The sequence below is a fragment of the Chelonoidis abingdonii genome, chromosome 15 (assembly GCF_003597395.2).
Source record: "Chelonoidis abingdonii isolate Lonesome George chromosome 15, CheloAbing_2.0, whole genome shotgun sequence".
Lineage (NCBI taxonomy): Eukaryota > Metazoa > Chordata > Testudines > Testudinidae > Chelonoidis > Chelonoidis abingdonii.
The window spans coordinates 45,102,109-45,127,945 of NC_133783.1; the positions used below are offsets into that span (position 1 = coordinate 45,102,109).

General features: G+C 38.7%; 1 protein-coding gene across 1 annotated transcript in view; it reads right to left on the reverse strand.

Moving 5' to 3' along the window:
- Positions 1–252: 252 nt before the first annotated feature.
- ABRAXAS2 (abraxas 2, BRISC complex subunit) overlaps positions 253–25,837 on the reverse strand; it is a 28,639-nt gene continuing 3,054 nt past the window's right edge. Inside the window, 8 exon segments of the mRNA XM_032796468.2 lie at positions 253–2,470; positions 9,175–9,289; positions 11,702–11,786; positions 12,561–12,680; positions 13,354–13,544; positions 16,154–16,220; positions 19,831–19,867; positions 24,385–24,475. Coding sequence (XP_032652359.1) covers positions 2,004–2,470; positions 9,175–9,289; positions 11,702–11,786; positions 12,561–12,680; positions 13,354–13,544; positions 16,154–16,220; positions 19,831–19,867; positions 24,385–24,475 — 1,173 coding nt within the window. The 3' untranslated portion in view covers positions 253–2,003.

The window sequence follows — 25,837 nt, forward strand, 5'->3', positions numbered from 1 at the left end:
TCTGTTGTAAGAAAAGATTACAAAATTTTGTAACACCTGGGTGGATATGAACAATGTATACAAGAATGGCATACAAACCATAATCTCATCGTTATATTCTCTTCCTCTAGCGAATTCCACCTTTTATCTCCACAATAGGCAAAGCTGTTGATCTTTTTAAATAAAGAAGTATCTCAACTCTAAACTGCATTTTCACATCCAGATCCATGACTTCACTGAAATGGAATCTAGCTGACAGATATTAAAAATATATTTACAGGATTAAATAAGAGTTTATTATCACATTTAACTGCTTTGTCTGATGTACATTGCAGGTTTCTGTGCAGCATAAAAATAATAATAAAAAAACCCTTTCTTTTATGTGAAAACCAGAACTGATGAGATGGCAACAGCACTTGTTTAGCACATCAGCACTACAACTGCTTGAAGATAACCAACATTAATAAAACTGGAACAAATCTGTTCTAAAATGGACTTCAACACTTGAAAACAAAATGCATCAAGTTAAGGCTAATGAGAATAATGTAAAACAGTTAAAACAGATAGACCATTAGATGTTTAAAGGTTGAAACACTCAACAGAAGAGTGTCAATTTTAACATTTCATTTTTCCAAACCCATTTTGTTTAATTTAGTATAGGTAAAGAGAGGCTAATGAACAGATTTTTGCCCAACATATATATTATATGAGACACTAGCCTTTTGTAAATCTGAAATATTTAAACATTTAAGCAGCTATTTTGTTTGGGATATTAACCAATCAAAAGGAGGGTTATTCATACTTTAAAGCATTAAATGCATGTGCTATCACCATAAACTGCAAGTTTTGTCATTTACAAGTAAGGGATAAGGCCCAATAGTACACAGACTTTTTAATGGCACAATTTCACATCTTTTGGGGAAAATTAGAATACAAGCAGTAATTAAATAAAAATATAAGTGCATCCAAACAAATTCTCTAAATATACCACATTTCATGTTTCCAAAATGGCAAATTTCTGACAAGAGCTGCGATTCAAATTAAAATAAATGTTTGTGTATTTCACCCGGAGGAGAAAGAGGTAATAAACCCAGGGGAATCTCTAAACAACCTTCCCCAACGCAATCCCCTATTTCTTACATAAAATAAACCGTACGGAAGTATAAATTCAATGCACAGATGGCAAAGAAATTGCAAATAGTTGATAACGTTTGGAATTTGTAGATTCTAAAGCCCAATTGTGAATTAACTACTGTTTGTAATTTACTATGTGCACTTCATATTTTAGTACAAAAATGAGACTGTAAATGAAGCTAGTGTGGCACAGAGCCACTGTAAACCCACCAAAACCAAAGTATGCATATGACATTCATTTGGATGATTTACCAGTAAGTTTTTCCTACAGAAAAAAGGCAACAGTCATTTTAAATGATATACCTTAGGCTAGTACAAAAAATTGAAACAATTCCCTTCTCTATTAAAAGAGCATGCACATCGAAGAAGGTAGACCACATTTGTTCCAATCAGACGTCTTGGAATTATCAAAATTTCATTTCTGGTAAAAGATCAATTTAGCTCACCATAGAAAGTTGCTTTGAAGGCTACTGATAAATCGTTTCCCTTTCAAAAACTAAAATTCAAGGCATGATAGTGCAAGAGGTAAGTTTTGATTTTAGAGAACATTGTTATTTGTAGACTAACTGTGCTTAGTCACTAAATCCCAATCTATTGTCTTAAAGAAAATATGGCAACAAAAGCTACAAGGTTTCTAGAAATTTCATTTTGCCTAAATTTACCAGTACATCCATGAACCTCATCAACATTAACACAACTTGATTATCCTAATGATTCCATTATAAAATTTGCAAAATGTATCACAAGGTGAATAAGCCATTTAGTACAAGTCTTCTACATTTTCTGTGCACAGTAATCCTCTTTGTAGTTTATTTCCTCCAGGTTAAATCCCCAAAATTTTTCTGTAACAATTATGAAAAAAAAGAGTGCCATGTTGAGTTTTTGTTCTATTATATCTGGGAGGTTTGTGTGTTCCTGGAATCCCCATCAGGATGCGTCAGGGATCGTGAATCCCTTGTCTGTGAGTATTCACTGTCAGATGACTCTGTAGGTTCAAGCAAGTTCTCATAATCACTGTCTTCTGATTCATCAACAATGTCACCAGCTCCTCTTTGTGAGGAAGACATGGATGCGCCATTGCCAGAATACTTCAATCCTGCATTTGTGGAAACATAATTGGAAGAGCCCACTGCTTGAGGTCGAGGCATGAAAACATTGCTTTCTGGGAGACCATGCCCCAAAGTACTTTCTTGACTGCTCACACTGAAATCAGAATAAGGAGGAGGGGGATCAGAGGCATCTGAGCCTTCAAGTGTGCAACCTTCCACAGCAAATCCAGGGTACAACATTCGTGGAGGAAACACAGATTCCAAATTATCAGTTGACATTTGCCTGGTTAAGATGGCTTGCTGCAGTCCTATGAAAGACAAAAGGAAAATAAACATGTCCTAATTACACTGAAAAGCATGAAAAGTGATCTAGTTTTATGTTCATGTTGGTCAGTGTTTATGGAAAATTCAGGTATAGTGAACACATTAGAAAGCATCTGTCTTGTTTCTTGTGGAAAACTACATAAAACTGCAAAAAAAAAAGTATTCTGTTCTCAGTGACTTTATTTAAACAAATCATTTTATGGATTGAAAAGTTGCTATACTGTGTAAACTTAACTCTCAAGCCTCTGGGAATTAGATTCCTACTACTACTACGTTTCATATAGCTTGTCTTTTTTCAGATTAAAATGGTGTTTTATGAACAGTTGAGATGAAGCCAAAAGCACCAAAGTTGATTTATATGGAATCATTTAAACAGACAAGATGTTACTCACATAGGAAAAAGTTCAAGCACATGGATTTGGTAAATTAAGATACAAGAGGGTTCAATCTTTGATGTACAGTACAGGGAGTGGTGAGATAGAAAGATGAAAGGTTTTTCAGCAGCTGAGAAGTGCATGAACATAAAACATCAATCATTCCCTTGAACATCTTATTGTACTTATAAAAACGACAGATTTTAATGTTTTAGAAGGTACAGATCTCAACTGACTTTACTGCAGCAGAAATAGAATTCACACCTACCTAACAATTGCTGAGTATGACAACCTCTCTGACAAACAGCACTACTATGGGGACCTGAATTGCAGAAACGTTCATAGCAATAGCTCTCTTTCCCCCCCTGCACAGGGAGCATGACTGATACATAATCAACTCTCCCATGCGAAGGGGAAGTTTTCCAATACTGAGAAAATGAGAAGGTGGAAAACCAGCTACAACATTTAATCTAATAATTTCAGGTATGCAGAAGCTGGGTATATACTTTCCTGTCTCACCCTATCTTAAGCAATTCTTGTCTGCCCAGACACAAGCTCTCAGGAACTGATGCCTGTAGCCCACTGCTAATGCTGTTCTGTTCTTAGTGCCCAGAATCTGTTGCCACACAGACTGGGTTCAGCTCTGACCACTCTTGCTATCCACTTTCACCTTCTTGCTGGTTTATGCATCAGTGGTCACCTGAGCTGCATTATCCCAGGTCAAGCAGGAAGCAGTAATGATTCACACTGGCTGTGTATTACAGGTGGTCAGTAAATAGGTAAGAGCCAGCATCAATCCTCCAGGTTGAAGGAAGGAAGAAGACACCCTTCAGGAGGTGGGCTGGGAGATCAAACTGTTGCTGCCAAAATGCCCAAGCAGTAGTGGGTACCATGTGCATTCCCGTGCTGATTGAAGGAAAGGTCTCTCAATCCGAGTAGCGGAGAGGCCAATTACAAAGTTGAAATACTCACTAAACAAAACCAATCCCTTAATCCTAACCACACATCGAACCACTGAATATAGAGCTGATAAAGGATACTCTTGCTGGCAGTAATGGCAGGGTTATTTTTGTAAATTGTTCCATTAAATGGATGTAAAGAAGCAGTGGCCCTTCGCAGGAATGCTTGAGAAAAATTAAAGACAATTATATACCCATGTGTTCCAGAGTACCTTTCTGGCTTTTCTGGAACACCGGTGAAAAGTACAACAGGAAGTTCAGATGCTTTGTGTTATATTACCCCGAATACACAATTGCCCTATATTCCACTTTGCACTCAAATGCTCTCCTTAACACCTTGTTTATACTTCCTCCCTTCATTCATGCTTCTCTTTCTCCACCCTCCAGCTATACTTCTCTCCCTCATCTCCACTGCCTTATGTCTGCCAAAGTGAGGTAGATCAGTACTGTTTCCTCAAATGCTGGAGCATTTTACCATACCCGCCTCCTGCTAAGCAAAAGTTTCCTGAAGCCCTATTCAGCTTCTAGGGAAGAGGAATAGTTTGGGACCAGCCCAAACGTGTTCAAACAATGGATGTGACTGAGCAAGACAATTGTGAAGCAGCAGAAAATAACTGCAAATTAAGCAGTTTTGTTGCTCTTGGATTTTTTTCTGGTAGCCCATAACACATGCCATGAAAATTATTCTGACAAAATGGCATAGAACTCAAATGAAAAACATGAATTTTTAATGTGGAGGACATATTTCTGCTATAGTAAGCTAAATCATACCCCAGCAAATCAATACAAAGAATGGTATGTTTTGAGAACCAGTGTAAACAAAAAGTATGTTTTGATACATCAGATCTTAAATCACAAACCAAAATAGAGTTAAGATTGTCCTGTTCTACTTATGCCTCGCACTGTCTGAAATAAATCAAAGGATAAATGAATCCACCTCCGACATAATACCAGATGGCAGTATTTCAATACTCAAACTAACATTTCAGTTACAGAATTAACACTGACAAGTAGGAAACAGTGATATTTGAGAAAGGCACTATGTATCTGTCTATATTTACCAGTGATTACTCCTTAATGTAGGACTGGCTTTGCTGGATTCTAGCTTAACATGCAAAAAAATGATATCGTAATTAGGGCTCTCAATTAATCGCAGCTTTAATCGCACTGTTAAACATAGAATACCAACTGAAATTTATTAAATATTTTGGATGTTTTTCTAGATTTTCAAATATATTGATTTCAGTTACAACACAGAATACGAAGTGTACAGTACTCACTTTATATTTTTATTACAAATATTTGCACAGTAAAAATGATAAACAAAAAAATTTATTTTTCAATTAATCTCATACAAGTACCATAATGAAATCTTTTTATCGTGAAAATGCAACTTACAAATGTAGATTTTTTTTGTTACATAATTGCACTCAAAAACCAAAACAATGTAAAACCTTAGAGCCTGCAAGTCCACTCAGTTCTACTTCCTGTTCAGCCAATCACTAAGAAAAACAAGTTTGTTTACATTTTCAGGAAATAATGCAGCCCGCTTCTTATTTACAATGTTACCTGAAAGTGAGAACAGGCTTTCACATGGGACTTTTGCAGCCAGAAATTGCAAGGTATTTACCAGCCAGATTGCTAAACATTCGTATGCCCCTTCATGCTTTGGCCACCATTCCAGAGGACATGGTTCCATGCTGATAATGCTTGTTAAAAAAAATAATGCATTAATTAAATTTGTGACTGAACTCCTTAGGGGAGAATGGTATGTCTCCTGCTCTGTGTTTTATCTGCATTCTGTCATATATTTCATGTTATAGCAGTCTCAGATGATCCAGCATATTGTTTGTTTCAAGAACACTTTCACTGCAGATTTGGCAAAACACAAAGAAGGTACCAATGTGAGATTTCTAAAGACAGCTACAGCACTCGACCCAAGGTCTAAGAATCTGAAGTGTCTTCCAAAATCTGATTAGGATGAGGAGTGGAGAAAGCTTTCAGAAGTCTTAAAGAGCAACACTCCGATGTGGAAACTACAGAACCCAAACCACCAAAAAAGAAAATCAATCTTCTGCAAGTAGCATCTGACTCAGATGATGAAAATGAACATGCATTGGTGTGCACTGCTTTGGATCATTATCGAGCAGAACTCATCATCAGCATGGACGCACGTCCTCTGGAATGGTGGTTGAAGCATGAAGGGACATATGAATCTTTAGAGCATCTGGCATGTAAATATCTTGCAATGCTGGCTACAACAGTGCCATGTAAATGCCTGTTCTTACTTTCAGGTGATACTGTAAACAAGAAGCAGGCAGCATTATCTCCTGCAATATAAACAAACTTGTTTGTCGGAGCGATTGGCTGAACAAGTAGTAGTTCAGAATGGACTTGTAGGCTCTAAAGTTTTATGTTGTTTTGTTTTTGAGTGCAGTTATTTTTTGTACATAATTTTACACTTGTAAGTTCAACTTTCATGATAAAGAGATTGCACTACAGTACTTGTAATAAGTTAATTGAAAAATACTATTTCTTATTTTTACAGTGCAAATATTTATAATAAAAAAATAAAGTGAGCACTGCACACTTTGTATTCTGTGTTGTAATGAAATGGATATATTTGAAAACATGGAAAACATCCAAAAATATGTATATAAGTAGTATTCTATTATTGTTTCACAATGCCATTAATCACGATCATTTTTTTAATCACTTGACAGCCCTAATTGTAATTATTCCAGTTATTCATTCAGATCCAGTTCAATCCAACAGTAAACAACAGACAACTGATGCTGATTCATAAATAAAATTTAGCAGATATGTGGCAGGCTGACATGTTAAAAGATTAAATGAAGATGCCCCAGTCTAATGGATTAAGTGCTAGTATATGAAATAAAACTTGCAATCTCACTGATGTATGGGCCAGAGATATACTAGACCAGTGGTTCCCAAACTTGCTCTGCCGTTTGTGCACGGAAAGCCCTTGGCGGGCCAGGCTGGTTTGTTTACCTGCCGCGTCTGCAGGTTTGGCCGATTGTGGCTCCCAGTGGCCACGATTCACTGCTCCAGGCCAACAGGAATTGCTGGAAGCAGCGCAGGCTGACGGACGTACTGGCCGCCACTTCCAGCAGCTCCAATTGGCCTGGAGAGGCGAACCGCGGTCACTGGGAGCCGCAAATCGGCCGAACCTGCAGACACGGCAGGTAAACAAACCAGCCCGGCCCGCCAAGGGCTTTCCCTGCACAAGCGGCAGAGCAAGTTTGGGAACCACTGTTCTAGACAATTACTACAGCAGCACTACAGCTGTACTGCTAATTACCCCATCAATTAGTTATTCTCTTCACCTCATGCAGTTCTTCCAGTGTGCCTCACTTAACTAATCTTGCTATATCAGCGTCCCATCACAAAAATCAGGCCTTCAATAATGTACTGACATCTACTAGCCTGAGACTAAGCCTATTAATTCAGGAGGAAATTTCCCTGCAATTCCCATGCTCTTACATCCCCTGCAGTTTAGAGTGATATGCAGTTGAGTACTGTAATGAAACATCATAAATAATTCAACTTACTATTTACTACCTTTTAAAAAAGGTTTTTCTCAAATAGTTTGTCTTCTGTCCCTTCCTGGTTTCACTTCACTTCTCTTTTCCTATAAGAAATCGCTATCTGTTCTTGTGTTATTTCCAGGGTCTGTTTCCTCTTTTCTTTTTCTCTCTGTATCCCTTAATATCCTCTCCCCTTATTTTCTGTTTCACTTCCAGCACTACCAAAAAAACACAGTCCTAACGCGCACACATACACACAAAAAGCACACACAACTTTCCCGCCTTTTCAGTACTACAGATCTCTTTTCAGATGCCTACCATCATTTGTCCCACTCTCGCCACATACTCACTCAGACTTCAAAAAAACAAGAAAACCACTCCCTCATACACAGGAAATAATTTTTTCAAGACCCTTGTAGTCAAACATCAAACAGAGATAAGATGCCCCACTGTGCATGGACAACACCCAGCTCAGGAAAAAAAAAACCTTCCTCCAGTGGGTGCTTGGTTTCCTATTAGTTACTTTTAATGAAAAATTTGAACATAAGGATATCAAATATAGTACAGATCTCAGCAACCACAAGAACATTAAATCTGGCTTTTCAGCCATCTTATTAATTGCAAGCTGCCACCACAGGTGATGTACTGTGAGTCCACTTGTATAAATTGTGGGCCACGTACTGGCTTACAGCTTTGCCCTCTCTGCTGTGGAATGTGACCCTAAGAGGAAAGCTGTGGATATCCTTGGCCTAAGGGAAACCCAGAGATAGTATAAAGTTGACATAGCCTGCTATATTAACCTGACCCTGAGGTGTAGGGGGATATTCTTGGGCAGGCTGAGGGTTGGAGGGTATGACTGGAGCATGCTGAACTCCAGAGAGCTCTGGCTGGCTGGAGCTCTGACTCCATGCCCATGTGACCATTAGCTGGCATAGCCAAGAGCACCCATCGGTCCACTCTATGCCAAGGGCTGGTTCCGGTTCAATCCCAGCAACACAGAAGCTGAGAAGTGGCTGACAGCCACCTTCCTCCTCCCACACTCAGCAGAATTCAGCCTGATGTAGGCATCTGGCCCTCTGTGCTTCAGCAACAGCAATACTAGGGTAGGTCATTCACCTAAAGGAGAAGCAATTCCCCACCAAATTCTTTATCACAGAAATCAATATGTCTCTCAGAATGAGTTCTCTTTATAAACTTCCCAAAGAAAAAACACACATTAGTTAATATGAAACACTGCATGCATTTTAATCTGTTGTTAAAATCATTGATGTATATGCTGCACTCTCCTACAGTCACCATGCTCTAGGTAAGATGATGTAAATACACGTCCTATAGTCCAAGGCCTGATAGCCTGCATTAACCTATCTGACATCACACATTTTTTAGGCTAAGATCACTTAAATAACGGAACCTGAGCAAGAATTGAGCCAGGTATCCACAGGAGAAAAATATTAACACAGATCACTTAGCCTCTCCACAGTTCAGTTTCAAATTTTCAATTTTGCCAGTTCACACTGCAAAATCTTAGAAAGTTGTGTAATTATATTTTTCTTCTGGCGTAGAGAACATTAAGATGTGTGTTGCAAGTGTTTTCACAAACTACAAATCATTTCCGTCAAAATCTATCACAGGCATTGTAAACATGAGTTTGCAAGAATAGCTATTAGGTTGACAACAGCTGTGCCCCTATCTTTGTCGCAATAAGAAAAACAGGCAGATCATTCCAACGAGTCTTAAGTCCGTGTTTCTACTAAATGTTTTGTCCTTACAGATCCTGTTTACGAAATATAAGTGTAAAGGAACTTACTTATTTTTTGCTCCTTTTCATTTTTTCTTTGGGTTATTTGCCCTTTTAGTTTATTTACATCAGCTTGGAAGGATTCAACAACTCGTTCACTCTTTTCTACATCTATACATACTGCCTGGGAGAAAAAGACAATAAGATAAGTCATACTCAAATTCTCCAAAAGTCCATTAAAGAGTTACACAACTTGACCAGAGAATACTACCAGACTAGAAACAATAACAAGAGGATGAACTCATATTGAACCAGACCATGAAATGAGATGTTGAAAACTGATTTTCAACTACTGATCATGGCCTATGCTCAGCTGTTGCAAGATGGAAAGAACTTCCAAACAGCTTACCACTACTTCTTGTGTGACCCTGGGCAATTCACATAGCCCCTCTGTGCCTCTGTTCCGCATCTGTAAAATGGGGATGATAGTACTTCCCTACCTCACAGAGATGTGGTGAGGATATACTAAAGATTGGGAAGCTGTTTGAGATCTACTGATGAACAGTGTTATACAAGAGCTAGGTATTACTATTATAGGAGGACGCTCCTAATGGAAAGAAGTTACTTCTATATTTTATCATCTGTTACAAATGATTCAGATAGTCTGCTAATCTTTTCTGCACTCAGTATCAAAAATAAGGCCTCGTCTACACTGACTGAAACTATACTAGCAACAGCCACATGAGATTACCATGACTGTTAAATATAGTAAAGATCCTTGAACTGTTCAGATTTTAAGATCCTGATAGTGATGTGTTAACGTAACATTTATGCTACACTTCCAGCTGTGTTGTAGCTGGGTGACTAGGAATCAGGAGATAAATGTGTTGCGACCTGATCTCCTGGCTGTCGCACGGACAGATTCTACATTCGTCCTCTATCTATAAGTTTTTGATAGTGAAAATTAAAAAGGTGTAGTGAATAAATGAAAATACATAGATCTGTTCTTGCTCTATTAAACACATTTTTAGTGTTTCTAGTTTGCAACATTCTTTGTGAAACGTGTTTCAAAGTTAACCAACAAAAGGAACTTTTAACACCTGACATAGGATAAAAACAAGCAGGTATGTGTGCACAAGCAGACTTAACAGTGCCATTTAGACACCAAAAGACTGCAGGGTCACAATAGGAGCAATAAGCAGTTCCCCATGGAAGTCAGTATTTTTCCATATTTCTCTCAAACATCTTGCTAGCTAAACTCACCAGTGACTAGTGCAGACGCATATATCTAACTCTAACTCTACTTAATGCTGGTAAGCAGGAGGTACCTAACAAGGCTATCCCATCAACCCATTTATTAACATATTTGTGAATAACTGTTCATCTATTTCAAATATGGAGCTTGGAGGCAGCACCGAAAGTCCTGGGAAAGAGAATCTTTCTTTACTCTGAGTGCCATGTTCTGGGCAGCGCTGAGGGCAGAGCTGATGAGGTCCAGAGAGAACAGTATTTGTCCACAGGTTGACTCAGAGGAAAGGTTGCTCTGATGTTTGTGTGCACACACGTGTGTGAAAAATAAAAGTACATCCAGCCACCCTCCAAACATGCAAGGTCCAATTGTGGCTTGCCCACTGTGGGCTACTTATATCACAAGTCACAGTGGGGGCACTAAAGGAAAGTAGCTTCCACAGGGCAGGGTCAGAGATGGTTAGAGCCTTGACTCTGCCTCATTCCCCGTTTTGCATGCCAGCCAGCAAAGCTGAGCTGGTAGAGAGGGGGATATGACCTGCTACCAACCTATATGAGGAGCACATTACTCCAGGGCGTATATAAAGGGGGAGCCTCAGCCACAATTCCCAAACATGTCTGACCATGAGGCGGCACAGCTATATACCATCGTCTATTCAGGACAAGTTGGAAATTGACAATCTAGTCTTTGGTAGATTTCTGAAGACCAGCAGTGAGCCATTTTCAGATGTCACAGATACGATCACAGCAAGAGTCTTTTTTTTTTTAAACTGACCCAAGCATTGTATCCAAAGCATTGTACGTTCCCTGCAAAATATCTGTCAGTTTTAATAAATGCAGAGTTCCCTACAGTATCTAGTACAGAGTGAGATCCCAATGTTGCAGTCAGATCCATGTGGGGAGGCCCTTGCACTGCTGTGGTGTCCTACTGACTTCAACGGGGCTCTACTTTGTGGGGGATGGGGAAGAATTCACCCACCACAGATCCATTTGCAAGATCTGGGCACTTAAACAAAATAGAAGTTTCCCTAAGATGTTACTTAACATTATAATTACTCTCACGTGAAAAAAAAAAAAGAAGGCTCAAAGAGCCAGACTCAATAATGCTTATACCGACTACTTTTACTTCTACTTCTGTAGAAGTATCTGTTAAATGCAGGTCATGCGGGAAAAGGTATAAGAGAAACATGAATGTTTAAATAGTAAAGAAATACAAGTCATTTCTCATATTTCCTTAAACCATTTAAAATTCAAAATAAAGCTGGGTTTCCTTACAACTCTGGGCTACTAGAGCTCAGAGACAGAGGCGCCACATGAATGTTGACCAACATTAAATAAAATTAGTTACCTGTACTTTTTCCTGAAGTGCATTATAAACCTGATATATAGCCCTGATGTCCTTCATCACTCCATCTTTATCAAAAAAATCAGTACTAAAAAAAAAAAAAAAAAAAAAAAAAAAATGCAGAAATTAGAAAAGATAACATCAAAACTTTCTCTGTCTCTCTGAGCTGCTTTTCTCCAAAGCACTTTAATATTTGATTTTTATATTTACACAATGAATTAAACTTCATATATTGCTAAATCGTTTCTATCCCAAGGAACCAGTATCCAGGCAACAATGTATTAGCTGCAGAGGATCTTTCTGGAACAAAAGGCAAAACTTGTCGAGTCTGACGCTAACAAGATTAGACTCTCAAAAAAACAACAAAAAAAAAAAAACACAAAACAAAAAACACACCCCCAAAAACCCCACACCTCTCTCCAAGCTTCCATGCCGTAACTGGAAAAATGTCTGTGTTAGATAACCAAACCATTTTTAAACGTTATTTTGCAGTGTCTGTGCATTTTATTTAAATGACTAAGAATAAACATTCTCAAACCATGAGTCAAAGCCTGTAAATCCATCCTACATAAAGAACATCCACTGAACTCAGTGGGAATTCTGCACAGGGAGGACTTGCAGGATTAGGCTACAATTAGTCTAATTTTGATGTTGTTGCAAACCTATAGAATTTAGATCCGTTCATTTAAAAAATATGTTTTCTGTATAGAAAACGGTGAATGCATAAAATGGAAGCAGATTACTAAACAGCTTCAATACTTTGTTCTGTTTCTTGCTGAAATCCATATTCATATTACTATTTAGGAGGCAAAAATTGTAGAGCTTCTGGATTATACTTAATTTAAAAAAGAACTCTACTTACCCATGTTCCTTAATAACTTTGGCATAATTCTGAGAAGTATTTGGCACTGAAGAAACTTTGTACTCCTGCTGACTAGTATTGCCTAGATTGGGAATTGCAAGCGACACCCTTTGATTATACCTGTAGAGAAAGTTTAGAAAGAGACCACTATTATTCTTCCAAAGATTTTTTTTAAAATCTTGGTATGCTCTCACCTCCCTACCCAAAGTGGACAGGTCTGTCTCCAATCAAAGTGAGTACCTGAGGAGCTCAACTCCTTTAAAATTTAAACTAATATACATTTCTAGGTCAGCTGTATTTTGAATAAACAATTTGTCATATTCAAAGATGGCTTTTTGTTTTTAATACATTAATGCAAAACCAAAATTGACCAGCAGGTGGATCTATCTTTGATACCCCCTACATTTGTCAACTGTGCACTAATCAGACTATTGTAGGTGCAGAAAGGAAGCCACATTCCCAGCTCAGTAATTTTGGAGAAGTAAAGCCATACTAACTTCTCATTTCTCTTTAGAAGCAATTTTTTCACAGTCTATTTTTAGTCTAAAAAATGTATTGACTAAAAAATAACTTTCCACTGCCCTGACTGAATCTCAGCTTAATTTATGAATTGCTTCCAGAGAAAAACATGCTACCTTATTTTATTATGTATATAAAAAACAGAGTTTGACCAGTCGACAATTACTTTCAATACAGATATTTTTAAAAATAGTTCTTAATGCTATTAGGAATTTCAATAAAGAGTATAATTACAACCATACTGTGGTAGCTGATGTGAACATGAACTGTTTACCTTCGGTTTGGTCTGAAGAGCACATACTCTAAAGCATGTGTTGAGTTATTTGCAGTTGAGATGAAGCTGAAGAGAAGGAAGACAAGGTCAGGCACTCCAAGAATGTGGGTCAGCTGTTTATGGATGATGTGCTCTCTATATGATATTTGTTGCTGAGTGTTTCTCCTAAATCTGTACCATCCAATAACATTCTGTAATGAAAATAAAGAAGAAAAAACAAAGTATTAATGGAGACAGAAAAGATTTATAGTTTTATCTGTTGACAGCCCAAAGTATGGCTATCTAGGAACCCACTTATAATAGAAGGTCATATTTTAGAAGCAAGCCTCAGAGCATCTTCTTTTTGTTGCTACTTGCTCAGTTTTCAAACCTGGTAGATTTTTTTCTCTTATTTTGAGGATTGCTGCAACAGACTATTCACTTGTGTTGCACTTATGAGATACATTTTCAATGACATGCATCACAGAACAGAATTGCAAATTTATGTTTATTCACAGAAACTGTGGGATTAATCGGCTGTGTATAGTGCTGAAATTATCCCTTTGAGCATTTAATTGTGACATACTCGTATGTTCTGCAGATAACATCCATCTAGTAATTCACTGATTATACCAAATACGAACATGTATTTAACTTGCTAATTTACATGCTAGTTAACATGAAATAAAGGGACAATAATGCAGAAAGTTAGCTCGTTATCAGAACCTGGCTCAGTAAGAGCCATGAGCGTACACAGTATTATAAAGAAAACGTCCATACATTAAAAAAGAATAAAGTAGATTCCACACGTTTACTGTCAAGGCACGACACTTGTATTAAATAAAAAAACAGTAAGCAAATATTGCTCAGTCTTTTTACAATAAAACCTCTACTGTTGTGGATTCTGATGACGCTCAGCTAGAAATCAGCTGAATCCAGGATATTTACTAAATGCATTTTTATTTTAGTTGATGTCCTGGTAACTTAACGGCATTAAGAATCCATTAAATTTAAATCTGGAGTGCTGATCACATGACACTTAAAAGCTTTTCCCCTCCTCAAGTGAATCTACTTTCAGATTGCAGATAATGCATCTTTACTGACAGTCTGAAATTGACCTATATCTCAACAAAATAAAACTCAGCTGAAAAGTTGGTGTCTTGATTTGAAAATGTACACTACAGGCTTAACACCCTCCCCTCAAAAAAAAAAAAAAAAAAAAAAAAAAAAAAAGCCAGACAGTTTTAAGAAGTGTTTTCTGCTTTATCTCCTGAAGGGGAACTGAAAGACTGAAACTTCTCTCATTCTTTCAACAGTCGAAAACATCTTGTTCCCACATACCATATTTATACTATTCTGTGCTGGAGTTAGGTGCTTATAGAATCAAATGTCTGAGACAGGAAAGACCCATGTGATCATTTCTAGACATAAGACATACATGAAGCAACTGCTTTTGTTGGAGCAAACTGACAAGAAATAAATGGTTACAGAGAACTAAAAGTAGATTTGTGGTGCAGGAACTGGTACTGAAATAAGTATTTAGTTTGAATAGATAACTTCGGTCTTATCTTCACTATAGAGTTAATTCAATATATAATTTCAGTGTTTCCCCAACTCTAGGCCTGTCCACATACAAAAACTCTTACCTCAGGTTGGCTAGACAGTCAGGTGCGCCAGTTCCCTCAGCTCCCATTGGCTGGGAGTGGCGAACCACGGCCACAGGGAGTTGAGGGGATCCAGGCCTGCAGACACTCCAAGTCCCAATCCGCCAGTGGCTTACCCTGACGGGCCAGGAGCCAAAGTTTTCCAATCCCTGAACTATAGGGTCGGCTTATGAAAGGGTCATACAGTTTTTGCTATTTTTACCTATCCATTTTGGGGGGTTGGCTTATAAACGAACGAGCTAATGAATGAGTATATATGGCAATTGATTATCCTTGCTCTAAGAATTGCTTGTCCCCAATTTCAAGCTCAGTTCTGCTCTTTAGGGTATCATATCTGTTAAAAACTTCTGAAACAAGTGTCTGCTAATTGTTAAGATACAGCACTAGCAAGTTTTAAATGTATGTGGAAAATGAACCATTGGTAAGAGCTTGATGCTTCCCATTGGTAAGAGCTTGATACTCCTCTCTATTGGTCAACTGTAGAAACTTAAAACATTTTTAATATAGTACTGAATGTGCTAATAGCAAACTACAGTTGAATAAGGGTACAATAGTTTAATAGCAGCTACTTTGTGAGGCAATATTGTTTCAGTTTTAAAATATTTCAGATGGTGGAAATATTTGAATTCCAAAACTGTTTGTCAGACCTTTGTAATAAATTTATAACTATTTTTAAGCAAGAGTATCTGAACATTTTCACAGTAACTGCTCTGGGATTAAATGAACATTTCACATAAACTCCCATTTCTGTTGGCCTAAATTGCACTGTCCAGTCATTATTATGCAAGTCTAACTCAGCCATTGGCTGGTTACAGTAGGTTAATACTAGTTATTAATTTCTGGGGACCTGTACCTAAATCCAAGGTTTCACGTGAACATGAATTTGGTCCTTCTGTTTTTGCTCCCACTTAAATTGACAAAATAATTGGCATGATTGATAGCCTCTGCACAGGATAAGCTTAATCCTGGTATTGCCAAAGATTATGCGAGTCAAGATAAATGGGTAGATTTGAAAAAGAAAGCACTTGTTTTAGGCAATACATTCAGGAGCTCATTTGTATGAGCCCCAATTTCCCTTCTTCCTGTATGTAGACTCTATATGCTATACAAGGGGGGAAAAATAAAACAGAACTGTAGAAGAATATAGTGAAACTTACTTTTCTTCGATCTTTAAGAATTCTGTCCAAACTCTCTTCATTAACTTTGCCAGCATAGTCATAAAAGCTTAAACCAAAAAGGAAAAAAATGTAGACACAGTTTACACACTATTCAGATGTCACCTTGGTAAACAAACAGTACTTCAATTAATCTTTAGACACTATCTCATAATTTAGCCATAGAATATTAAATCACTACAGCAGCTTTACATCTATCCAATGCAGCAGTTTAGCAACGTGGTGCCGAGACCACTAACAGTGAAAAAACAATATGCCTTGGTTTAACTACTGGTTTAAAAAAATCTTCAGTATTGTTGCACCCAACAGCTAAGTGGCAATTATTTCATTGGCAACCCCTTTTACAAGGAGTATGTAGCTGGACTGCATAAGTTTCCTCTGACTAGCTCTTGAAAAGCCCTATGTTTGGATGTCTGGGTTCTCCACCTGCTAAATGGGATGGAGAGAAAGAATAGCAATTTTACATATCAATTAAAAAATATGGAAACACTTTTTCAAGCTGCAGTCCTGCAATCAGATCTACATGGGTGGACCCTTATACCTGTGAAGTTCCATTGAAGTCCACAGTTATCCATGCAAGTGTAAGGGTGTGCCCACGTGGCTCCATTTGCATGACTGGGGCCTAAGTCAATAACAAAAGATGAATTCAAATGGTTTACACCTTTCAAAACATGGGAAAAATATTTGAAAACAGATTCCTCCTTCACTTACCTGCCAAGTCTTTAGTCTCTTTCAAGAGCTGATATCACTAACTCCTAAAGCAGTGCAGGAAAACACTCTGATTTAGAGGCCTATGATGTCAACTCTTGTCAGGGAAAAATAAAATCCTGAACTCAGTACTTGGCTGGTAAATAAAGGTGGAACCATATTTTGTTTTAAGATTCAAGTTATTTTGAATTTTAAGACTAATAATCCATTACAAATGTGGAATCCTGAATAATTTAATTGCATAATCTTTTCAGTTCACCTTTAAAATGGTTTAAGCTTTCTTTCACATAAAGTGCCATCTAACCTCAGTTCTATAGTTCAGGGAATCATTATTCCCTGTTTTCTATAATTTACAGAATCATCATTCTTACATACAAGGATGATGATACCCAGCAATTATTATAAAAAATTGAGCAACTTCATTTGCAAACTGTTTTGATACAGGAGAATGGCCGTTTTAGAACCCTTATTTTTGGCTCAGTTCCCAACACTTGGGAAATGCGCTGCAACCAAACCCACCCTATTCAATAGCAGCAAGGCCACAGCTGTTCTTTTCCAAGAGCACAGGGTGGGTCAGCTGCAAGCTTCCTCATGACCGATTACATTTAAGTCAAGAAGCTTTGGTAGCGTGCCAAAAATGTTTTTGTAATGAAGGTTAAAAGGAAGAGCACATATACTGAGCACCGCTACTGATGAGTAGTATATGCATTTGGAACATCAGAGTGGCCATACTGAGTCTGACCAATGGTCGTTCTAGCTCAGTATCCTGTCTTCTGACAGTGGCTGGTGCCAGACGTTTCCCAGGGAATGAACAGAACAAGGCAATTTGTTGAGTGATCCATCACATTGTCCAGTCCCAGCTTCTGGCCATCAGAAATTTAGGGACAGCCAGAGAACGGGATAGCGTCCCTGACCATCCTGGCTAATAACCATTGAGGAACCTACACGTCATAAACTTATCTAATTATCTGCTGAATCCAATTATACTTTTGACCTTTACAGCATCCCTTGGCAACAAGTTCCACAAGTTAACAATGTACTGTGTAAGGTAGTACTTCCTTTTGTTTCTTTTAAATCTCCTATTAATTTCGTTGGATGACCCCTATTCACTTTCTCCACAGCATCCATGATTTTATAGACCTCCGTCATTATCCCTCCTTAGCCATCTCTTTTCTAAAATAGAAAGTCCCAGTCTTCTTAATCTCCCTTCATATGGAAGCTGTTAGAAAATATACCTTTGCTGCACTTCTCCATAGTTTTTTCAATTCTAATATACCTTTCTTGAGATGGGGCAACCAGAACTGAAGATAGTATTCGAAGTGTGTGTGTACCATGGATTCATATAGTGGCATGATGATATTTTCTGTCTTATCTACTTCTTTTCTAATAGTTCCTAACATTTTAGCTCTTTTGACTGCCACTGCACATTGAGTGGATGTTTTCAGAGAACCACCCATGACTCTAAGAATACTTTCTTGAGTGTTAACAGATAATTTACCCATAATTTTGTATGTATAGTTGGGATCATGTTTTCCAATATGCACTATTTTGCATTTATCAACATTTAATTTCATCTGCCATTTTGTTGCCTGGGCACCCAGTTTTCTGAGATCCCTTTGTAACTCCGCAGTCAGCTTTGCACTTAACTACCTTGAGTAATTTTATATTGTCCACAAGCTTTGCCATCTCACTGTTTACCTCCTTCTTCCAGATCATTTGAGTATGCTGAGCAGCATTAGTTCCAGTACAGATCCTTAGGGGACCTCACTCTTTACCTCCCTCCACTGTGAAAACTGACAATTTATTCTTGCCCTTTGTTGCCTGCCTTTAACCAGTCACTAATCCATGAGACGACCTTCCCTCTTATATCATGACTACCTACTTTACTTAAGAGCCTTTGGGGGACCTTGTCAAAATTTTTGAGTTTAAGTACACTACATCAACTGGATCATCATTGTCCACGTGCTTCTTGACCCCCAGATACTGGGACATAACCTGAGATGTGGAGAGTCTTGCACATAAGTCACAGGGATGAGACTATTCCCTTCTGTAATTATCAGACAGCAAATCTGCAGCGCCTCTTTTTTAATATAAAAAATGTCAGTCATGATACTTGAGGTCCATTCCTTAGTAAATCTGTGGAAATCTCCAAATAAAAACAAATGTGTGGAGCATAACCAGGGATTATTTCTAAAAATGCAACTTCTAAACTCACACTATAGATAGTAATTTAGAAGCCATCTTTGCTTAGTAACTGCAGTCTACATGAGAAAATTAGATTTAACACAGCATGAGTCTTCTAAATGAAGATATATAGAGCTAGATTCCCTTTTACATTCTGGCAGTGCAGAGAGGCCAGACAGCAGCTTGATCTAGCCAGCTGAAAATTCCTCTGGCATGGGAGAATAATTGGCTGATGCAAAGTCATCATTCTTGGCTCCTACACCACCCTCTGGCCCTGGTATAGGGGTCATCTGCGGTGAGAGTGACCAGAGTGTGCTGCACATCTACTCTCCAGGTCCCTTTGGGACAAACTGGCATAGGTTAAAGCAGTCCCAATGATTCTCCAACCTATACTAGGGTGCAGCTCCACCTCAACTATCAGGGAGCCATGACTCAATCCTACACTGACACCATTCTCTAACACATCAAGTGAAAATTCAACACAGGAAAGAATCTGGGCCATAGTATCTACACATAATTTGCTGCTATGTGCTTTTTAAACTAATATTCTACATTAAAATGATGTTAGTACAGCTTTCAAAGGATGTTTCGTGTGTCACAATGGGTTCCATTTACCCATATTACTGTAATACAACTACACAGAGAGCAGTTTCAAATGTTACTATATACGTTTGAAACACTAACGTATTTCAATGAGCTACCTATCTTTGTGCACCAGATTCACCCAACAGTGGAATCAGTACAGTCAAACAACAAAAATAGCTTACCTAAAGAGTTTTGAACAAGGCTCATGGTCATGGATTTCTGTAATAAAAAAAGAAAGTGTCTGTCCCAGCAGCTCAAAACCCAGGGAAAACTGTGGTTGTGTATCTTGCACAAATTTCTTCTAAATGTCTAATATTGTTCATTATTGGAGAATATACTGCTGTCAGTCTGTGGGGAACTTCTGACAACAAGAACTGTCCCCTGTAGGGTAGAGAGTAGTCTTCCTGTCTAAGAATGCATTATACTGAGTATAATGAACCTAGGGAACATGTAAGTGAACCTATTAAACACATTTTAAAATATTCTTCTGTGGGTGTTAAGTAGCTAACATACTGCTAAGTTTCATATTCATTTGCTTTTAGATGTACCTTCCTATAGTAGTCTGCTTACAGTTGTTCAGTAATGGTATAGTGACAGATAAAAAATGTGTAGGAAGCAAACAACAGTTAGACGTGACAAATTAACCAAAATGGAAGAAGGGAAATAAAGATTAGTGACCTAAAAGAGAAGAGGGTAAGCACCACCCTGGCATGACTACTTTCCTGTCACTCTAGCCAATGTGATTGCAACTAAACAAAGCCACTGCATTATTTTTTCTTTTGATTTTAAGAATTAGTAACAAATATTACCTAAGATTCACATTTAAGCAGAAAAGGTTATAAAAGATCTCTGCTGTGGGACAAGTAAGGGAAAATAATCAAAAACCCCATAAAGAATACTCATCTTTTCAACGTGAATCAAAGTTAGTTTGTTTATGTGCTTTAGGCACTTGTACCATGTATCCTTCCAGTTATGACTTTTTAATCAGCTACTGTTTATCATTTATTTGCATTTTTCTCTACCAATCCTTCTCAGTGCTTTTGTCTTAAGTACTCTTAAATCCAATATTCTTTCTCTAGATTCAGCAGCATTTATACAGAAATATTTTGAGCTCTGCCAAAGTGAGCATTTAGCAGTAACTTTGCTTGGTACCTTCCTCCCTGAAGAGTAACTCATCACTTGCTGCTCTGAAAGCCACAGAGTTTGCTCATAACTTCTGCAATTTCAGCTCAATCAATCAAACCACAATCTCCAAGAACGGACTTTACACATTAACTTCTCACCATATTCAGACACTATCAAAATAAGTCTTTGCACATCAATGTATGTTTGTGCTTCCAGAGATTTCACCTTGTTTTTGGCTACGATAAGAATGCAGCTGTGAAAGTTACATTTTTATTCAATTGCAAACTAAAGACTAACTTAATGCCAGCTCCAGATTTACAGCCTGACATTCTTGAGTCTCATGGAAATGATTTGCTAAACAAAGCCAGTAAATAATATAATACCAGCATGCAATGTAATTACCTCAAACAGCAGTACACATGCTAGAATTATTGGGAACATATACCTGTTTGTTTTTTTTCAGCTACATCGTTATATCTAGACCAGATCTAGGGCTTTCTTTAAAAAACTGAAACAGTGTGGTCTACTGCAGTGTTTTTCAAACTGGGGTAGCTGCTTGTGAAGGGAAAGCCTCTGGCAGGCCGGGCCGGTTTGTTTTCCTGCCCCGTCCGCAGGTTCGGCCGATCGCGGATTCCACTGGCCGTGGTTCGCTGTCCAGGTCAATGGGAGCTGCTGGAAGCAGTGCAGGTTGAGAGTCTTACTGGTCGCCGCTTCCAGCAGCCCCCATTGGCCTGCAGCGGTGAACTGCGGCCAGTGGAAGCCACAATCGGCCAGACCTGCAGACGGAGCCGGTAAACAAAACGGTCTGGCCTGCCAGGGGCTTTCCCTACACAAATGGCGACCCTAGTTTGAGAAACACACGTCTACTGAATGGACTATAAGAGGAAACCAGGAATTCTTAAATTCTAGTTGTGGTTCTGTACAGTGAATAGCTGTATATCCTTGGGATATCACTAAACCTCTATGGTAAACTGAGACAATTGATAAATGAGAATGACAAAAATATTGCACAGTAGTGTTACAAGGCTTAATTTCTGTATACTACTTTCAGGCCTTAATACCAAGTTTTAAATGAATGTGATTTCTTCAACAGGAATTCACAAATTCTACATCTTGAGCTATTATAATATTTAAAAGAGCTCTTCTGATGGGGCTAATTCCCTATTTTTTTCTAAAATACAAATTATCTTGTTTGTGAATAACACACTGTAGAAGTTTACTGACAGAAAAAAAGCAACCCATAATGCCACAACTATTGGTGTGTGCAGCTAGTGCTGAAACTGAAGTGTATTGATATGCTCTATTGCAGGCCTGCACAACATGCGGCCCACGTGGGGTGAGCAGGTGGGCTCACTGTGCGGCCTGCGCGGGGTGAGTAGGCAAGCAGCAGGTGAAGGAGTGGGGCTGAGGCGGCAAGTGGGCGGGCAGTGGCAGGCGGTGAGTAGGTGGGGGGGCAGGTGAGCCAGGGGAGGGGCGGGCGTGCGCGGTTATGTAGTAGGAGGGCTCATGATATCATGTGGTTGGAGTGCGGCAGATTGGTCTGCGGGATTCCGCGTAGGCTGGGGATTAGGCGCCGTTCTACGAGTAGATTGGGTAGAGCCAGGAGTCTAAGTGGGGTGTCGCATCCTGTGGAACTGCAAGAGGAGGGCGGTGCGCGTCGTTTCGTATTCGCAAGACGAGTGAGTAGGTGAGCCGGGGGACTGAGAAGATAAGCAAGTGGGCAGTGGCAGGAGAGGAGGCAGCTGGGGAGGCGAGCGGGCAGGCAGTGGAAGAGGGGCAGGTGAGCCGGTGGCTGAGGAGGCGAGCGGGCAGGCAGTAGTAGGGAGGCAGGTGAGCTGGAGGCTGGGGAAGGGAGCTGAGGAGGCTAGTGGTGAGTCAGTGACTGACCTGTTCTACTGATCTGATCTGGCTCCCATCCCCTCTCCAAGGGTTGCAGCTGTCTGGAGGTGCCTGCCTTCTACGCCTTGCTCAGTCACACCTCACTCATACAACAGGGCAATTGATTACAAAGTGGGGGGACGATCTTCTTCTACTTTTAGCAAAAAGACAGTTTTCTTTTACCTTAATTATACTACCTTAGTGGCCCACTATAACATATTACCAAGGTTCAATACCGCTGTTTCGATGAGGTGGTGCTAGAGAAGGAGGGTTTGTTTCCACGGGGCGGGTGGCGCCGGGGGTGGGGAGGGTGTTTCAGGTTGGCGGTGAGGGAGTGTTTCGGCAGCACTGGGGGCGGTTGTTTCCATGGACCAGGCGGTGCTCGGGGGGGTTCGGCCCTCAGCTATTTTCTTTGAAGCAATATGGCCCTCGCCGTTTACAAGTTGTGCAGGCCTGCTCTATTGTCATCGATGACTCAGACAAATAACTGAGTTTGTATAATGCAAATTTAAATTTGTCAAAGCAAATATATATTGAGAAGAAAATCAGCAAATTTCTGCTACCATACTTCCCCATCTCACACACAGAAAATAATCTGTCATTGTTCCTGGTATCATGTATATCAGTTTAAAACATGGAAAAAAATGTAGGCCCTGTCCTGCAATCAGCTGTACGTTAGCCAATCCATTACACCTGCACAGAACCCTGCTATAGTCAATGGGGGTCTGCTGGCATACAGATCCGATTGCAGGATTGAGGATTTAGGCTTTCAACACCCAACATCTTAAGACTGATAGAAATATTTCAGTGTATTTTTATTTTGATTTATACATGCATCCATTAAAAAGGAGAACCTCCTTGACAATTGTTAAATATATTGCTATCAAACTGACTACTATTACTGCCCATCAACCACTAATCAATATATCTACAATAGCCAACAATAACCCAGCAGCAAAAAACAGATCTTTAAAATCTCCATTAGAATCATCTCATTTTGTCACAGCAAGTCAAAAAATCCACTACTCTATTTTCTTTGTCTAGAGAAATGCAAAATAGTAAACAGGAAGCATAAACAGTTAATTAGTTATTTAAAATACAATTTTAATGTGTTATTAGTAACATGGGTAAGGATTTTAAATTTATATGATTATGAATTTGACCATACTGCTCTAGCTACATTTTATTTAAAAAACAAACAACAAAAAACCTGAGAGATGGGATGGCCTCATTATTGATGGTTGATTTTTCAGTTAGTTACCAAGAAAGAAAAATATTTTGGTGTCCCATAAAAGAAACCAGAAGTTAATGAAGACAAATACAAGGGAGCAAATAAATCTAATTTGAAGCATGTGGGTGAAATCATTTTCAAGATTAGTGCCTAAATCATTTCATGTTACAAAATTCAAGCTATTTGTGGAATTTACTGAATGGCTAAGATGAGTTACACTTATTCTATAGAGAGGCACAGTAAAACTGTATCCAGCAAAAGGACTGTTCCCCTTCCTCATACCTCACCCATATATATACACACATGGTAGTAAAGAAGAATTTTGGATAACAGTTCTTGGGAGATTGTAAAATCTTGACTTACCCTTACAGAAGGGTTAGCAAAAATACCTATTTTTAAAAAGTTTTTTCCTTTAAACAGAAAAAAAAGATCCTTATTTATATAAAAAAGTGAACTAACTAGGCACCTCTTCCAGAATTTCTCAAAGCTTAGTACAACTTACCGATTACTTGCAGAAATTCAGTGTTGCTGATTTGTGAATCACTGATGCTAAACGTCTCCTCTTGTCTTACCTCTCCCAGTAGAAATCCTTCCTACAGTTAAAAAAAAAAAAAAAAGATGCGGACTAAAAACAGAAAGAAACTATAGTATAATTTATTCACAAGCACATTTAATAAAAGAACTAAATGTAAGACTGTTTGAAATTAACATGTTGATTTAAGCAACTACAAATGCAACCTATCAGTAAATTCAACGGTGCCTGATTCTAAGTTTCACTTAAGGCCTCTTTATGCAAATCTGGCAGTGTAAAGATGCGTTGAATGAGGCAGAAACTGCTTTTGAAGAATACCATATTTTCAACTATAAAACCTGTGTAAGGGCTCTATATGTACTCTGTTAACTGCACCTGGTAAAGGGGCCATGTTATGCAGATAATACGGAAAAGGAGGTGGTGCAGCCAGCCAGAGAGGACACTGCATCACAGCTATTCTCTCCTTCCAAGGCCCACAGGAAACAGTGTAAATTATAGAAGCCCTGCAGTTACTCTACTTACACCCGACACTGGGGCAATCCCATACAATGGAAAACAGTGATGAATTTAGTAGGCAGTAGGTTTCAAAGAAACAAGAGGAGTACTTCTTCACACACACAGTCAACCTGTGGAACTTGTTGCCATGTGATGCTGAGAAGACCAAAAGTATAAATGGGTCCAAAAAATAAATTAGATAAATTAATGGAGAATATATCTATTAGCCAAGATAGTCAGGGACACAACCACATGCTCCAGGTTCCTAAGCCACCAAATGTCAGAAGTTGGGACTAGCCACAGGAGGTGGATCACTCTTAATTGCCCTGTTTGTTCATTCCTGATGAAGCATTTGGAATCGGTCACTGTCAGAAGACAGGATACTGGGGTAGGTGGACAATTGGTCATACTAAGTTGGATCATTCTTTTGTAATTAAAGCCATCTTCCCCTCTCTGTTCCTGTCCCAAGCACAGGAGTAGGATAACTGATAATCAGGCCCGATCAATATAAATAATGAAACAATAGGTTGCCATTTGTTTCTTTATGTTCAGATAAGTAGAGCAAATTTACACTACCTACCACTGGACTAAAAGCTAATGTGAACAAAGCCCTAAAAAGCAAACACATATTGTTGCAATATGGACTCTCGGTAATATTTTTAACGACCAGTGCTAGTACACTGTGTAGGATAAAGAGGTTTAATCCAAATCTATATTTTTCCCCCTTTTTACTGTACACCCACCCCAACTTTCAAGTACATGGCACACTGATACAACGCCCTGATCCAGCAACAGTCACACAAATGCTTGACTTTATTAGAAAGTAGTCATGGCACCAAAGTTAATGACATACATCAGGGGTAGGCAACCTATGGCACGGGTGCCAAAGGCGGCACATGAGCTGATTTTCAGTGGCACTCACACTGCC